This window comes from Chroicocephalus ridibundus, chromosome 5 (assembly GCF_963924245.1).
Source record: "Chroicocephalus ridibundus chromosome 5, bChrRid1.1, whole genome shotgun sequence".
NCBI classification, from domain to species: domain Eukaryota; kingdom Metazoa; phylum Chordata; class Aves; order Charadriiformes; family Laridae; genus Chroicocephalus; species Chroicocephalus ridibundus.
Genome location: NC_086288.1, coordinates 28,090,691 through 28,106,695, shown reverse-complemented (window position 1 = coordinate 28,106,695; position 16,005 = coordinate 28,090,691). Strand labels below are relative to the sequence as shown.

The 16,005-nt window shown below is 37.2% G+C and overlaps 1 protein-coding gene across 1 annotated transcript in view; it reads right to left on the bottom strand.

Moving 5' to 3' along the window:
- Window positions 1–935: 935 nt before the first annotated feature.
- Window positions 936–16,005, bottom strand: part of CENPE (centromere protein E) — a 38,275-nt gene continuing 23,205 nt past the window's right edge. Inside the window, exons 30-44 of the mRNA XM_063335897.1 lie at window positions 14,685–14,843; window positions 14,264–14,482; window positions 13,119–13,256; window positions 12,004–12,204; window positions 11,776–11,922; window positions 10,023–10,235; window positions 8,594–8,803; window positions 7,854–8,063; window positions 6,186–6,407; window positions 5,337–5,540; window positions 4,630–4,742; window positions 4,016–4,113; window positions 3,280–3,439; window positions 2,559–2,815; window positions 936–1,677 (exon numbers count right to left, since the gene is read on the bottom strand). Coding sequence (XP_063191967.1) covers window positions 1,580–1,677; window positions 2,559–2,815; window positions 3,280–3,439; window positions 4,016–4,113; window positions 4,630–4,742; window positions 5,337–5,540; window positions 6,186–6,407; window positions 7,854–8,063; window positions 8,594–8,803; window positions 10,023–10,235; window positions 11,776–11,922; window positions 12,004–12,204; window positions 13,119–13,256; window positions 14,264–14,482; window positions 14,685–14,843 — 2,649 coding nt within the window. The 3' untranslated portion in view covers window positions 936–1,579. The remainder of the gene's footprint in view (window positions 1,678–2,558; window positions 2,816–3,279; window positions 3,440–4,015; window positions 4,114–4,629; window positions 4,743–5,336; window positions 5,541–6,185; window positions 6,408–7,853; window positions 8,064–8,593; window positions 8,804–10,022; window positions 10,236–11,775; window positions 11,923–12,003; window positions 12,205–13,118; window positions 13,257–14,263; window positions 14,483–14,684; window positions 14,844–16,005) is intronic.

Below are 16,005 nucleotides of genomic sequence, written 5' to 3'. Positions count from 1 at the left end.
AGACTGAGAGGGGATCTCATCAATGGTTATAAATATCTAAAGGGCAGGTGGCAAGAGGATGGGGCCAGACTGTTCAGTGGTTCTCAGCAACAGGACAAGGGGCAACAGGCACAAACTGGAACACAGGTAACTGCCTTCAACTGGAAGAAGGCTTCTTTACTTTGAGGGCGACAGAGCACTGGGACAGGCTGGCCAGAGAGGTTGTGGAGTCTCCTTCTCTGGAGATATTCAAAACCTGCCTGGATGCGTTCCTGTCCAACCTGCTCTAGGTGAACCTGATTTGACAGGGAAGGTGGAGTAGATGAGTTCCAAGGGTCCCTTCCAAACCCTGATTCTGTGATCTCTGAAGTACCTTCATCAGGTAAATGATCCTTGATTGACTCTTCCAAATCCAGTAACTGCTGAATGTCCAGGAACAGGTCAATGTAACTATTTGCTTACCAGTTTGGGTAACCCAAAACAGAGTACTTGAGAGCTCATTTAGAGCTTTATACCTATAAAATAGGGATAATGCTTTCAATGCAAGTATCTTTGTTAGGTACGACCTCCTTGTCTCATGACGATTTAATTAAGAGTTGATCTCAGGTTTTGAGTGCCAAGTTTCTATTTAATTGGCAGTGGAGAGCATGCGGGGAAGAAATAGAGGAGACTTCATCTTTTCGACTTCAAACATCTCCTGACAGAGAAAGATTCCATTAGAAAGAAGAATTAAACACATCAGTGACACAGACTTGTGCAACAGTAAAATTCTGCACAAAGTAATTATTGCCAGAAATTATAGAGAACACAGACAAGAAACATAATAATGAAGGAAGTGGTGAGATTACTATAGGACACAGTCTTTAGACACCGTAATCAACATCCTTAAATCATAACAGAAGTGAAACAACCAGCAAAAATATCTTTAAATATTTAGCACATTAAAGTTTATTGTCAAAACAAACCTTCTTATACAAAAGAGAAAAAAAATAGGTCTCACAATGCAAATAAGCAGGCTAGTAAAATAGTCTTGCAGCCCTGATCGTCCAGTTCATTTTCAATTCAATTATTTTCAATTCAATAGAGTAGCAGAAAGTGTCAGGTCCCTTGCTTACTATTGAGAAAACTGTGGTATAAAAACCATATGCTGAGAAACAAATATAGTTCTTTCCAACTCAACAGCACTCGGAACGTACAAATATCAACCATTCAGAAGAGGGCTGTTTTAGGAACGATAGAATAAAAAGTTTAAGTTTGAGAAGTTTCACAGTAGATTAGTTTGCAATCCAATCCTGTTTCCATTTTTTTCTTCAATACATTGGCTTTTCTTTGCCATCCAAAAAAACCCCCCACCGAAGTAGAACATCACCAGATCAGCAGGTTGTGGGCAACATGACTGCTTTTCCATTTTTGTTCTTGTATTCCAGCTTTTCCAATTGTGGGAAGTAGCAACTCCAAGACAGCAAGGGATTTACATGCCACCCAAACTCTTCCCACAATTTGTGGAAGAGGCTGATGGCTCCTGATCTGAAGCAATTATCTTTTGTGTATGCAGCTTCTGGCTGTAGCCACTGTAAAGGCAGCTTACAGCAGAGCACCTTCATTGGGTGATGCAATCAGGGGCTTTATCTCTCTCTGAAGTTCCAAACCAGCGCTTAAGTTGTTCTTCTGTGGGCTCTGCTCCTGCAGGTTGTGTATCTATACAGAAGACAAGAACACTAAAGTAACACTTAAACTTTCCCAGTTAGACAAGCAGTAGGAATACAGCAATTTAATCTTGACTAGTGTTTTAAATGTCAGCTATCAAAGGTTGCCACTCAGGAGCTTTGTGTTGCGAGGAAGTCTGTGCTATTACCAAATTGGCCATCACAAGAAACAGCAATGAGTCATATTCTTTCAGAAGGCTGCTATTAATAACTTGAAAACTGGTTAACTCTTCAACGTGTCTGCTGGGGGCCTTCTGGAAGTTTTTATAAGCAAGTGCGATGAGGGCAGCTGCACTAATATGCCAGTGTAGATCGCTAGGAGACTTCCCCAGAAGTAACTAGGCCAGGTATAAGAAATCCTGAGTAGGGCTGAGGAGTAGAAGTTATACAAACAGCTGGAGCCAGGCAGACTCAACGTCAAAAACTAAAGTCTACCAACTTAAAGAAGTTTAGAAAAAGAGTTAACCAGCAGTTAACTTTTAATAGTTTTGCCAAAAGTCTGTGCTTAACCAATGTAAAGTTAAAAAGCCAAACATTTTAGAGCATCACCTCTCTAGTAATGATACTCTGCTAATTCACTTTTTAAAGTCATCAACACTTCCACTGCAGCAAAAGGAAAAAAAGCTTTTATAATCTTCAGGTGATGAAGGACTCATTTAAGTTTCTAGGGTCTGTGGAGCATATATAAGCTTCATGGTTGTAGCTGGTCAGCCCTTTAACAGTCAGCTGACTAACCATTCAAGTAAATTGTGTTATTGTGGAAGTTTCAGGTCTGAATATAGAAAGTACAGAGCACTTACCCTCAACTCACAGACCACCCCTTATATTTTGCCTCTCAAAATTTTTATAGGACAACACCACTGCATTACGTACCTGTTAGTATATCCAAGCTGGAAATATCAAAGAAATTTGTTGTACGAGTCAGTGGCTTTGGTATGTTCTGAGCCACAATTTCCTGAGAAATGGGTTCCTTGGAGGGTGAAGGTGTTTGCTCTTTAAGGGAACATGACACCATCTTCCTTGGAGACCTTGGTACTGTATCTTGAGTGATTTCTCTTGAGGATCGTTCTTTCCATTTTAGTGCCCTTTCTTTCCATTTTCTAAGTTCCTCTTTCAGTTGAAGCTCATTACTGATAAGAGAAAGAACACCCAGAATTTAATTAAGGAGAATTTAAAGTGGTTCCTTTTAATAAGGAAAGCTTCCTGACAACAGACATTTCCTGTATCTTCAGACAACATACCACAGACACAGCAATGCAGGGCCCTATCTATGTACCTTGCTTTCAGAGGCCCAATTTTTTTACTTTTTTTTTTTTAGTTTTTTAAGCTAAAATTCCTTCCAACATACAATTTCAATATATCTTCTATCATTTAATAAATTCTTACGAGAGAAAGCATTTTCAGTTTCAAAAGTCAGATATATGTAAACAATAAATCAAAAGCTTTAAAAAATGTTTTTTATGAGAAAGAATCATGAAAATCTAGAATTAATAACTACTCATTTCTATAGGTCTCCCAGAAAGAAACTATAATGACATACATAGTCAAAGAGCAACAAATGATTTGACATGTTGCTGATCAGCTTTGAACTTACCTTTGTAGAAGGTCATTTTGTTTCTTCAGGTGCAAGTTCTCTTTCTGTAGCTTAGCTTGTTCAGATTTTAGAACAAGTATTTGTGTGCTCTGCACAATACCACTGCCACCACCACAAGTAAGGGGGATTTGGGATTGCTGAGGAACTTCTTTTTTCAGCACTGGTAGGAAACAGTTTTGTACAGATGTGTGCGTTATTTGGACAATGCTTAAAACCAAGTCAATATAGTTTTTAGCCTATTCATTCCTATGGGCTTATATGCAAGACCTTACTAGGTTACAAGTGCCATTACAACAGTTATTCTTCTCCCCCCACCCCCCAAACACACCTCCCAGTATTCACACTGGCAGGGAGATATTAAGAAACTTAAGAGTCTTCACTGGGCCATTTAGAGTTAACTAGTTATAGTTTCAGGCATGTCATAATTATGATTAGAATTAACTATTCATATGCAAAGTCAGGCAAGGAAAAAATGGCAACATGAGCTGCTACAACTGCAGGTTACCCAGCCACAAGTGCAAATATGGCTGGAGAAATAAACACAAGAACTACTGTGATTCAAATGCAGTGTACGCACAGCTAGTGTATTTTACTTTCCATTTCATCTTCCGAAACACCCAATCCTCCTCATACCCTTTGAGGTAAAAGGCCTGCATCTCAATCTGGACTTTAACCATATAACGTTAAAACTGAATGTTTAGCATAAAAGAGTCCCATATATTAATCTTGAGTTTACCAGTAATGTCTTGGTCCTGCTGTGCTCTTCTAAGTTCTTCTTTGAGCTTTCTTAACTGTTGTTCTTTGTGTTCTGCAAGAGCCTTATAATTAGCAAGTCTATATTAGGCAGGAAGAGAGGAAGAAAAAAAGAAATCCTCAGTTTAATAGTTATTACAGTTGCAGGACAGCTAGTTTGATTTCCAAATGAGCTATCAAATATAAACATACCCAAGTTATATAGGTAAAACTACATAAACGTGATTGTCAGTTAGATTTTAGGTAAAGTGCAGAAAACCAAAAGTTGGACTAGAATTATTCTCTGTGTCTCTCTTCTCTCCAGTGAACCAGAAAGCGATTTCAATTACTGCTTTCCCCCCACCTTCTTTTGGCAGAACAGTTATTTCCATTTATGGACGAACATGGGTTGGTTGAGAAATTTTGGTGGGTGTATTGGGAAGGAGTTTTGTAATCAGCCTGAGATGCATATGGTTTTTATTTTCTCTAGAATCTAGCCACAATAAAAACCTAGGACACCTAAAGCTGAATGCTCACTTCTTACTCTGTGGAAAAAAATAGGCAGAATAGTAGAAGCTAAGTAGTTGAAAATTGTAACAAGGTCAAATTTGAACTTACTGCATATCAAAAGAGTTGGATTGTTTCATTCTTTCCATATCATATTTTACCAATTGTGTTTTAAGATGATCAATTTGTTCTTTATACAACTCAGCACCTTTATCTAATTTTGCCTGAAAATAAAATAAAAGATCTAGTATGAAGAAAGGGTCGTTACTTAACAATGACTTTAAGGGTTGCTTACTTTATATCTTTACTATGATCTGCTAGATTTTGTAGAACAAGACTGGGAGCAGAAGTTATTTTGGAGTAAGAATGCCCACATTACCAACTAGCACTATGGTATTAGTAGGTATCCCAACTGTATTATATTACATGCAATTGTATTTTAGCAACTTTTGCTGATGTGCTTGCAGATATAAGGCTGGGAATTCTGGACTAGCATGCAAATACATTACATAGAAAACCAGCTCATGCTTCAGTTTCAAAATTTGAATTTTAGTATGTTTCATAAATGCATCATGTACAAGTGATAATTTTAGCTTCTAATATCGTAACTTGGATTCTAAATTTTGTCCCTGAAGGCTGCATTGATAGAATGTGAAATTGCATGCTAAACAGGCGAGCGAAGTGTTTTACTCTAAGAATGCCATACAGAACAATAAATTGACTTTAGAGAGTTCAGTTTCATCTACAGCTGTTCTCAAACATGCTTGCACTCTCTGAGATCAGAGAAGAATGAGAAGAGTAAAGTATTTTGCTCATACCTGGAGACTCTGATTCTCTGTTAAGGCAGTTCTGAGGCACTTCTCTGTCTCATTCAGTTTATCTTGCAGTTGGGTGAGCTCACTTGTCTCTGCTTTCACTCTTATCTGTGCTTGTAACATGTTTATCCTGTCATCTTTCTCTTTGACGTTTTTTCCTACTTCATTTATTACATTTTCCAGCTTCTGAATTTTTACTTCCATAGCCTATGAGATATGTCAATCAGTTATGAGTAGCTATGCCAAGAGGTAACAGTAACAGCACACGGTCATATTCTTAATAAAAACAACCAAAAAACCCACACAAAAAAATTTCAACACTATGGGCCCTATGGTAATTCTTGTCGTCTATGCCACTGTTTTGTGTCACCTTTGAGTATTCTGGAATGCTCGAGTCTAAGAAAAAGAAGTGCTTTGAACAAGGGTAACTGTGACATCAAAAAACAGGACAGAGAGAAAATGAATCCTCAGTTCATAGGATTAAAGACAGAATTCTTCTCCAGCTTCCAGTTTCACATAGGGAATACCATATGCTTAAAGGAAGCATCAAGAGTATCACGCTATTAAAATCAATACTTCAAGACCAAATGGGAGCGTTTCATATGGATTTCTAAAGTGATATCTATTTGTGTACAGAAAACAGAGCAATTACAATAATCACATTACAGGCAAGAGCTCAAACTTTCACTTTGAAAATAAAAAAAACTTACAAAAAATAAAGTGTGCTCTGGGCCAGTGGATTGTGTAGTACAGATTTACGGTTGCCATCAATCTTTATTTCCTTTTCAGTTTGAAGTACTCTCACTTAGAAAACAAGCATCAAAAGTTCTCTTTAGGAACAAAAAATGGTACCTTTATATCTTGTTCTGCAGCCTTTAATTTGTTATGAAGCCTGTAATTTTCTTCTTCTAATGCAAGACTGGCAGAGCTGCCAGGAACCAGTTGCTCTTTAAGAGAGTTTAGCTCCTGAAGCAACTCTCCACTTTTCTCTTTTCTCTGTTTCGATTCAACATCAGCATTTTTACAGTAATTGGTAGTTCTGGCATCCAGCTCTGAAGAAAGTTGAAGGAGTATCTGAAAGTAAGTAGTGTCATAAACTTTAAATATTTTTTGAATCAGCTAGAAATAAGGTAAGCAAAGAAGCAAGAAGTACGTTGGCCTATATTAATTTCACATTCTTGTTTCAGTATCCCCATTGAAGATGCTTGCTATCAGAAACAGAATCACTAATACTCAAAAGTCTGCTTTTATTTCCAAAAGAGGGGGAGGCAGGAAGGGGCACAAGAGATTGCCAGTTTGCCAGTACTTACTTACATTAACTCAAACACGCACTAACATTACAGAAACAAAAGGAACTATATTGGAAAGATTTCTTGTATGTCAGTAACAGAAAGAAACACACCCATTCACAGTTTTGGCTAGAATGTATTCATTGACTAAAGTAAGTGAAACCATATAAGAGAAAACATACACATTGGAGTATTCTAGAAACCCAGATGGTTAACATGTCAGATAAAGAAAAACTTCGCACTTGTCAGGAAATGACAATATTATACTAGATTTATTTTTGTTTGTTTGGTAAAAGCTTTGATCCATATAATATGTCAGTCAGGGAATTCTTCCAAAAAGCCTGCCAACATTGGGAAATCCTGAAGAAGTCAGGATTGGCTATTGACTCTACAGATGAAACTTTAAAATAGGCTACACTTGACAGAACTGAGTCACAACATTGGGGGAAGTAGGGCGATGAGCTCTTCATAACTCAGAGCAATGCTAGTCGAAGGAACAGTAGTGTGAACAGACCAGCAACTTACAGGACACCCTTGTTCTCTTAACAACTAATCAGAAGGTGGTGGATTCCCTCCCATGACCTGTTTGCATAGAAGTGTTCAATACATTTAATTGGAGAGATGAAATCTCATGAAATCCTGTTCATGGTGCACTTAACCCTGTAAAACATTTGGTCTTTTTTTCCCAGGGGAGGCAAGAGGTAAGAAGCAGCAAAGAAAAAGAGAAAGGAAGGCCGAACCACCTCTAGAATAACTTGACTTTCTGAAATTAGAAAAGGTGTGAAAATATAAATTACAAATAAGTTTTAAAAATGGCTACAGTTGTTTTGATAAAGTTGGCTTGCAAAGAGCAGACAATCCTGAGGGCACAAAGCCTGGAGAAAGTGATTGTATCAAGTTCTGCAAGCAAAGCTATATAACAATTTTGAACCTACGGCTTCCAGAATTCAGTCTAATAAAGACACAAACACCCCACTCCCCCTACCCCTTTTTATTGCCAAGAAAGCCTTTTACAAAGCAAGTTTCCAAGTTTCGATGCACAAGGAAAGAAGTCTTTAAAAATCTTCTAAGTATTCCTACATCTTACAGTTAAGTATAAACATCGTAAATGCTGATAATAACAAATAATCTTTAAATAGCCTTTTTTTGTGTTTTGCTTTCAATCAGATTATAGGAATTTAGAGCGTGCTTACACAAAACACATTTCTTATTAAAGACAGTTTAACTATACCTTTACTTTAGGAGTCCAGAAGTTAATGACTTGCAAAAGCCTTTCGTTATCTTTCTTTAACTGTTCTTTAAGTTCCTCTGCATCACAGAGAGCTCCCGAACAAGCTTCCCAGAACTGTGCTGTTTCTTTTCTAGCACTTTCTTCCTGCTGTAACTCCACCTCTATGCTGAGAAGTTCACTTTCCATTTCTGACACATCTTTGAGAATACTCTTTAAAGGAGAGGGAATTCAAGTTTAAATATTGCTTTGATAACTACATATCTAAGCACACGTTTTGCCCTCTTAGATATCAATATTTGCAGGAAGTCTGTTTTAGCATCCAGTTATTGTACAAAAGGAATTTTGCTATACTCAAGCTACACATTATTGTGAAAGTGAGGAGACAATCTACATTCCTGTGGCAGGTGGGAAGGGGAAAGGAGGAAAAAAAATAAATGCACGTTAGTAAAAGTTTATCTCATTGTTTTAAAAGTCATCTTGGTATCAGGCAGCACATATTTTGCAGGGCAAGTGAGGACATAACATTCCCACTATTTTATAACCTGATAATTTCACTCTGAGCCACCTTATAAAACAGAATCTTCATATTATAGAATTAGTAGCATGAAAATACAAGTTTTTACCCCTCTTAAGAGAAGTCTTGACAGATAAAAGCAATGCCATTAGATTAGCACCACTACATTACCCCATGCTTTTAAAATATGCAAATCTTTCTGTCTGAAAATTGTTTCAAATGCTACCTCTGCATCCAAGTGCAAACTCTGCAGCACTTCACAGATGTTTAACTCTGGAGAAGATGTTTCATTCTGGTTCAAATAAGTCTTCCTGAGACACTGAATCTGAGCTCGTAGCTGACCTTGTTTTCTCATTTCCTCAAGCGATTCCATTGCATACTTGTTAACAGTAGTATGATATTCTCTTTTCTTCAAGCAAACACGACTGAACAGAAACTATTGTAGAAGCACAGGATATATTAGTGAGTATGCTTTAAAATGGTACCCTGCATCCAGCTAAAACTCCATATTTTATAATTCAATCTATCCACCCTCCTGGTCCATAGGTGTCCAGAACAACTAAAACAAGACTAAGAAAATTCAGTTCACACGTGCTGTATAGCAGTTGTATATAAGACTTCTAGCTGGGTCTGCATTTCTAAATTATGCTATTTTTTGTAGACTCCTAAAAAGGCCAAAAATTCTAAAAGGCTCTAGACAGCCTTCTATGAATCTAGACTTTGAAAAGTATTCTTTGTTGCATTTATTTTCTTTTAGACTCGTGAAAGGTGCAGATGATCTGCAAGAAAAATATCACCATGCTGAGATCACTGCTTAAATTTTAAACATCTTTGACCATAAAAGTTGAAAGGCACCTATGGAAAATCATCTCTGGAAAAAATGAAAAATATCAAAATCTAAAAACCCAAAGTGAGGTTATGAAATAAAGCTTTTTAGAATACTTGTTAAACTTTTTAGTAAAGGATATGTATAGAGACAACTGACTCCCAAGATCATATCCAGTATTTTTGCATACCAGCCATGAACCTTGCTCTCTCCCCAGGCATGCCCTCCCCCCACAAACAAAAAAAGAAAACCACCTTAACATTTCATGGTAAGTAAAGAAACAGAAACAAACTTTATGCAAAAGTACAGTGAACAATATGGTAACAGGAATTGTCTCTCAGTCACCTTTAACTTTTTTTCTTATAATTTCTTAGTTTCTGATAATTCAGCTTCTCCACTGAACTACACATTGGGGAAGGTCTGCAAGGCTATATCAAACTCCTGGGGTAGTTTTGCAGAATAAACACGCATCTCCAAGGCATCTTGCTTGTCTCCTTCCCCCACAATAAAATACATACTTATGGGCCCGCAATTTGATTTATGGAGTAATTTCCCACTTAAAGTGAATTAATATTAGTGAAATAATGCTGTGCAAAGCAGCTGAACTACAATCCAAAACTAAGGTTGATTAACTTAACTAAGTAGGTTCCAGTTTTCCAGAGTTGTAAAGCATTTACTATCAATTTGTTTTCCACAAGATATGCACTCTCAAAAAATCAAAGTTAGAGTACACAGAATCCTAGCTGTTAATATTGAGAGCTTACTAAAAAAAAATAACTGAACCAAAGCAACATGAAGCATACACATACTCAGCATTTTAAGTTAGTACCTTCAGTTTGTTCAATAAACTCTGGAGATGACTGTTTATTTTCTCATTTTCAGTTTGAAGTCTTTTGACTTGTTTACTCTGTTCTGATGACAGCTCAGTCAATATCGCAGCTATCAGTGCTTTCTGACGATTCAATTCATTTTTCAGATTAAGAGACACCATAGAGAGACATTCATACCTCTTCCCCATATTTGGGAATTTCTCAAGAAGCTCCTAAATGCAAGTGAAAAACTCATTCAGGTCACAATACGGAAAACAGTGATTAGCTCTAAACAGAAGCTTAAAATAAACCATCAGACTCCAGGACTAACCCCTACAGTATGTATGGGTTTTACAACAGAAAAGTTAACAGGATTAAGTCCTCAGTTCTGACTTGCCACAGCGATACGACAAAAATGCAAAGTCAGGCACAAAAGCAGAGAATTTCTTCATTGTACAGAAAAACATATTTCACAGGCCCAAATTACTTTCATGATTTGGATTGCCTAGCCACATCGAGACCTGTAGATCAGGCCTGAAATGAAATTGTTGCCTATTCACAAGTTTGCCAGCTGGGCTGCCCTCAGGATGGGCTCCCAAGTTGATCTCTTTTGTCCTTTGTTGGAAGAAAGGAATCGTGAGATTGTTCCTAGCGCTCTGCCATAAAGAGGTGATCAAGCAGAGAGCTGTCTGAGAAATGCAATAGGCTTCAGGGCACTCCCAGTAAACTGCAACTCAAGTATCACATATGAAGCTAGGTTATACATTTTAAAATAAGTATAAAAATTCCTAGGCATACTGCTTCTATCTTTGGTTCTTAGTTGAAAAAAAAAAACCAAACAAACCAGGATTCACCAGTTTAACTCTTCACTGCACAGTAAAAACTAATTCTCCCCCATGTCCAGGGGGAGCTAACATATTGCCTGTGTCCAACAGCACCAAGTAAAAGATACTTGAGAAAGTTGCATAAGAAATAGGTAGACAACATCTTACCTATTACAAGAGTCAGGAGGGGTGAGAACCATTAAAAGGGATCAATTGATGTTATTTACTTCCCTCCTTATTAGCTCCCTACTGCTGATGTAGGATAGAAAGACAGCGTGAATGGAGAAAGCTACATGTAACTGATTTTTGGGATTTGGTCCCTTACCACTTCTGGTGTTACCTGAAGAAGCTTTAGTTGGACTGAAGATCAGAGCTTTTCTAGCACAAATACACCGATGCCCAGATCTGATGCATAGGTGTTCAGACTGCAGTACAATGGTACTCTTTGAAGTGTTTCATACATATTGACAAGTCTTGGTTTATTTAGGCTTTCAGTAGGTTAGTAGTACTTTCTCACATATGTGAGAAAGTATACTCAGGATAACTAATTAAGAAAAGCTCTGAGGAATTACAGGAGCTTCCTATTTTGAGGAGAGAAACTATTTAATGAAAATAATTTATTGGAAACCAATTTGGTTTTGATGGGGAGTAACGGAAGGGAGTATCTGGGTGGGATTTTGCAAGAACAAAATGGTGAAGTGCTAGTTATTTTCATTGAGGTGGCTGGACAGAATGAAATCAAATGAGATGTCTCAACTGAGAGGTTCCATTTAACTTTCTTAGAACTGGATGCATGGCCACTGAACAGCAAATCAACTGATCCCATGGCATCTTAGCAAGATGTGCAAACAACTTTATGAATTGTACACAGAAGCAAGGTTTATGCTCCAGAACAAGTGGTATTAAGGTTTTGCACGCATGCTTAAAATAAGCAGAGAAGTAGATTTACCTTAATTTTCAAGGTTTTTTCCTTTAGGCTTTCATCAACCATCTGCTCAGCATTATCCGGTGCATTCACCTGAGTGGACATATCACTCAAGCTTCTCTGCTTCAGTTGGTCTAGAGCACTTTCCAGTTTTGCATTTGCTTCAACACACTAAAAAAAGCATACATAATTTAAGTACCATTCAAGAATAAAAGTGACGAATAACTTAAGTATGCAACTTGCAACACCAACCATCTCGGAATTTTTTTGCAATTCTGTCTTGAGCTGGTCCCGCTCAGACCTGACATCCTGGAGAAGTTGTTGTAGCTCCTCTTTTTCTTGATTAATTGATGAAATTTGTTCTTTAAGTTGGAAAGAGTGACTAGTTCTTTCAGCCAATAACTGGTCTTTTTCACATGATACACGATTTAGCGCCTCAGTTAACTGTTGAATCTATAATAAATAGTGGAGAAAAAACAAGAATTATGACTTGGTCCTGGCCTGTATACTCCCCTATGGAAGTATTCAAATCAGTTTTGTCAAATACAAAAAACAATTTCCAATAACTAAAATTCACACTAACAGCAAGACAAGTTTAAAAAACAATTTTGGTGTTCTAATCACTCAGAAACAGAAATTAAAAGGAAGAGGAATAGCATTACACCCAGAGAACTCCACTTTAGTCAACTTTGTTTCCTCTTGCTTTACTGAAGACCAAACAAAAAGGCAGTCAACATACATCCACAAGAAAATGAAAAGAAATAGAAGATTAGCATAAGAGATGGGCAATGGAATTGTCTTTGTGTCTCCTCTAATGAATAGAACAGTAACACATTTGCAAATCTGAAGCAATCCTTGATTATACTCTTGGATCTACAGACAAAGGAGGAGTTTGACAGGTGAAAAGTGAAGCAGTGAAAACTGCAAAAAGGCTGAGTTGGCAAGAGCTAAGTGCAAGACTTTCCAAATAACAGATACAGTTTGAAAAGTCCGTAGAACACCAAGGATTCCAAACCCATTAGGTTCACACTGTCTACGCAGTGCCTTTTAAAGTCTGAATAAGCACATGGACATTTATGACTTATGTTAAACCTGCACACACTGGATAAATCAGTGTCCATTCCTCTGGAGTGACCAACCCAGCTGGTTATGAGGCTGAGACAAGTTGAGGGTGCTACTTCTAAACATCACTGAAGAAACTTGTACAAAATCCTTTGCCCATGTTCATGCTGTTTAGCACCCATAAAAATTACATTCTGAGAATTAAAAATTAAATAGGATTTGTCTTGAGCAAAAATTTAGCACATCAGCGATAAGACATCAGAAAACAGAATTGCGGAATAGCTACTAAAAGCAAACTTCCTCACCTTGTTTGTTAGGCTGTCCTCCAAAATCTCTGACTGCCTCTGAACCTTTAACAAATGATCCTCCCTTTCTTCAGCTTTGACCTTCTCATTGCTGAGGAGTTCTTGTTGCCTCTTCAGTTCCTTTTCAGTTTCAAGAATCTGCAGTAAAAAAATAGAGCAACAAATAAAAAAAATAAGTTGGGAGACAGCCCGTGAATCTACCCCTCATGCACCAGGCCATTCAATACTTCATAGGAATCAAAATACTTGACACAGAAAAAAAACCTGCTTTAGTTTGAGTACAAGAAATTTCAAGTTTTGTCTTTGAAAGTTTCTCCTTTCACCAGGCAAGGCCTGCCAACTAGCACATTGATAAATCCTTAGTAAAGAATTAGACTAAGTATGCTACAAACATGTTTGGACATACTTTCTACGATCCCTGTTTACACAGATGAGTAACACAAAGGAGAGATGTTATTTACGTAGGGTTCACATCAAGTACTATCTAGAAATTATTACTTGACATAATTTTATGAGTTGGACTGATTGTCAGAGTGCTGTTAAATTATATTTGATAAGTTATAGAACTAGCATTCCTTTCACTAAACCTCTGAATTTACAGTGAAGTTGAAGTTTTACAGCAGACAACTGATACTCAAAGACAGCTGAACTGGAAGATATCGGAAGAGTAAGAAGATTCTGCTCCCACCACAGATTTGAGTTAACTACAGATTTTTGAAGTGATTACTCAGTATCTGAACAAGGACTGCTGCTCAATGGATCTTACCCAATTCACTTGTCTTCACTGTTGTGAAGATATGTCTCATCCAGAAGAGAAATAGAAGTGTCAGTATTTGTCAGCTTTAGTTTCAAAACTTCGGAAACATACCATTTCAAACTCATTAAAAAATACCTGTTAAGTGTTTTGGTAATGAAACCCATGTATTTTCTGGTTCCTCATTTATTCTTAATACAGCCTCAGATAACGTTTTTGAAAGAATTTACATACATTTTTAGATACCATTCTACAAGACATAAGTTAGTATTTTCAGTCTGGGTATATAATACCCATACTTGTAAGATATTTTTCAAGACAGCTTCAAGAATTAGCCATCTTCCTCTACCAAGCATTTACAGTTATTATACTTTAATCAAAGGTAAAGTACCTTATCAACACTCTCCTGTAGGTTAATCTCCAGTTTGTTCTTTTCAGCTCGAATACCTTCCAGCACTTCCTGGAGCTGATCTCTCTCCTGTGCTAACAAATCATGCTGTTTCTGCAGCTGTGGAAGTTTACTGCTTTCACTCTCAGTCCTTTTCCGTTCTTCCAGCAGCTGGTGCCTTTCCTTAGTTACCAAATTTAAGTCCTCATTCAACTTGACTACCTATTAAAAAATATTTTTAAAGTACGCAATCAACACAGACCTATTAGCAGAAACTCCTCTTCTGCTTCTAAATTGTATTACCATGACACCATCTATTAGGCCAATAAAACAGCACAAATGATCATGGTAAATACCTGTTATTCTAATGACTCAAGGGGACATCATCTATATTATCTCTGAGAGTTTTTATTACTGTACTTGCCTTTTCTTTCAGTTTGTTTATTTCTTCATTTAGTTTTTCTTCAGTGTTTCGCAATTTCTCTTCGCCATTTGCTAACATGTTCTTATGGATGTCAGCTTGCTCTTTATAATGGTTTAGTTCTTCCTGTAGATTTTCCATTTCTGTCAGAACTTTTAAGGACTAGAGAACAAGATATTACATGGATGTTCAGTCAGTATGACTAAGTCTTGCTTGTTAGGGGTTAAAAATGATAAGTCAAAGCATTTCAATGTCTAGGAAAGACCTACCAGAGTAATCAGTTTTTTACTTTATAAAAAGCCTCAGTTGTCATTCCCCCATGCCTAGTTTAAGAACTCCAAAGGAAGACAGTCTTTAGACATAGTCTTTGGCAGGGAAAGGGCAGGAGGGCAGCAAAAAAGGGGGGAGGAGATGGAAAGAAGGTAAAAGTAAAGAGGAAAGGGAAAAATATTGTGTGGGGAACAGATTATGTAAATGACTATTAAAAAACCCAACTAAAACACCCCAACATGAAAGATACTCTTATTCTTGTGGCAACTGACACCAGTTACATAAACAATTTGTCTAATTGTTTAGTAGCAAAATGTAAATATAAAATTAAAGATTTGATAATCCTAGTTTGATGATCTTAGTTTTTAAATTGGTTGGTCTATACATGCTTAAAAAGAGATCAGTTGTTGTACCTGAGGTTTGCTAAAATTCCTATGAAAGCTTTTATAATTTGCAGAGCTTCTCTTACGAAAAATTCTTACCAGTCTTCCTTTTGACTTTAGGAGTTACCAGCCTGGTTTTTATTAACTATGTTATCAGAACAAATTTGTCTGAAATAGCGTGTCAACACAAGCATATTTTTCATGCAAATACTTGGAATGCTGAAGTCACTGATGTGCCAGGCAATAAGACATCAGGAAGGAGAAATAGGATAGCTGATCAGTTTCTTTTCTAGGTCTAGCTTTCTCTTCATCAATCCAGAATGAGCCGAGTAGCAGGAGAATTAAGCCCTTAGGGATCAGTAAACCTGGATTACCTCTACTGCTCAGTGCTAAACGCAGAGAGACTGTAGATGAAAGATTAACAGGAACTTGTGGAGTGTTTGTCCAGCAGGTGGCAGGCAACTGTGTCTAAACCCAGAGCAACACAGTGACCAGAGGGGCAGGAAGGCAATAGGGGGAAGAAAAACTAAGACAAATTCCAAAATCCAGATTGGATTAGTAAACTGAGTTTTTAGTTTACTGCTGCTATGAAGAAGTGAAGGGAGCGCAAGAGATACTGAATAGCAGAAAGCTTCACGACCAAAATAATTTGGAGTAATGCAACCTGCCTT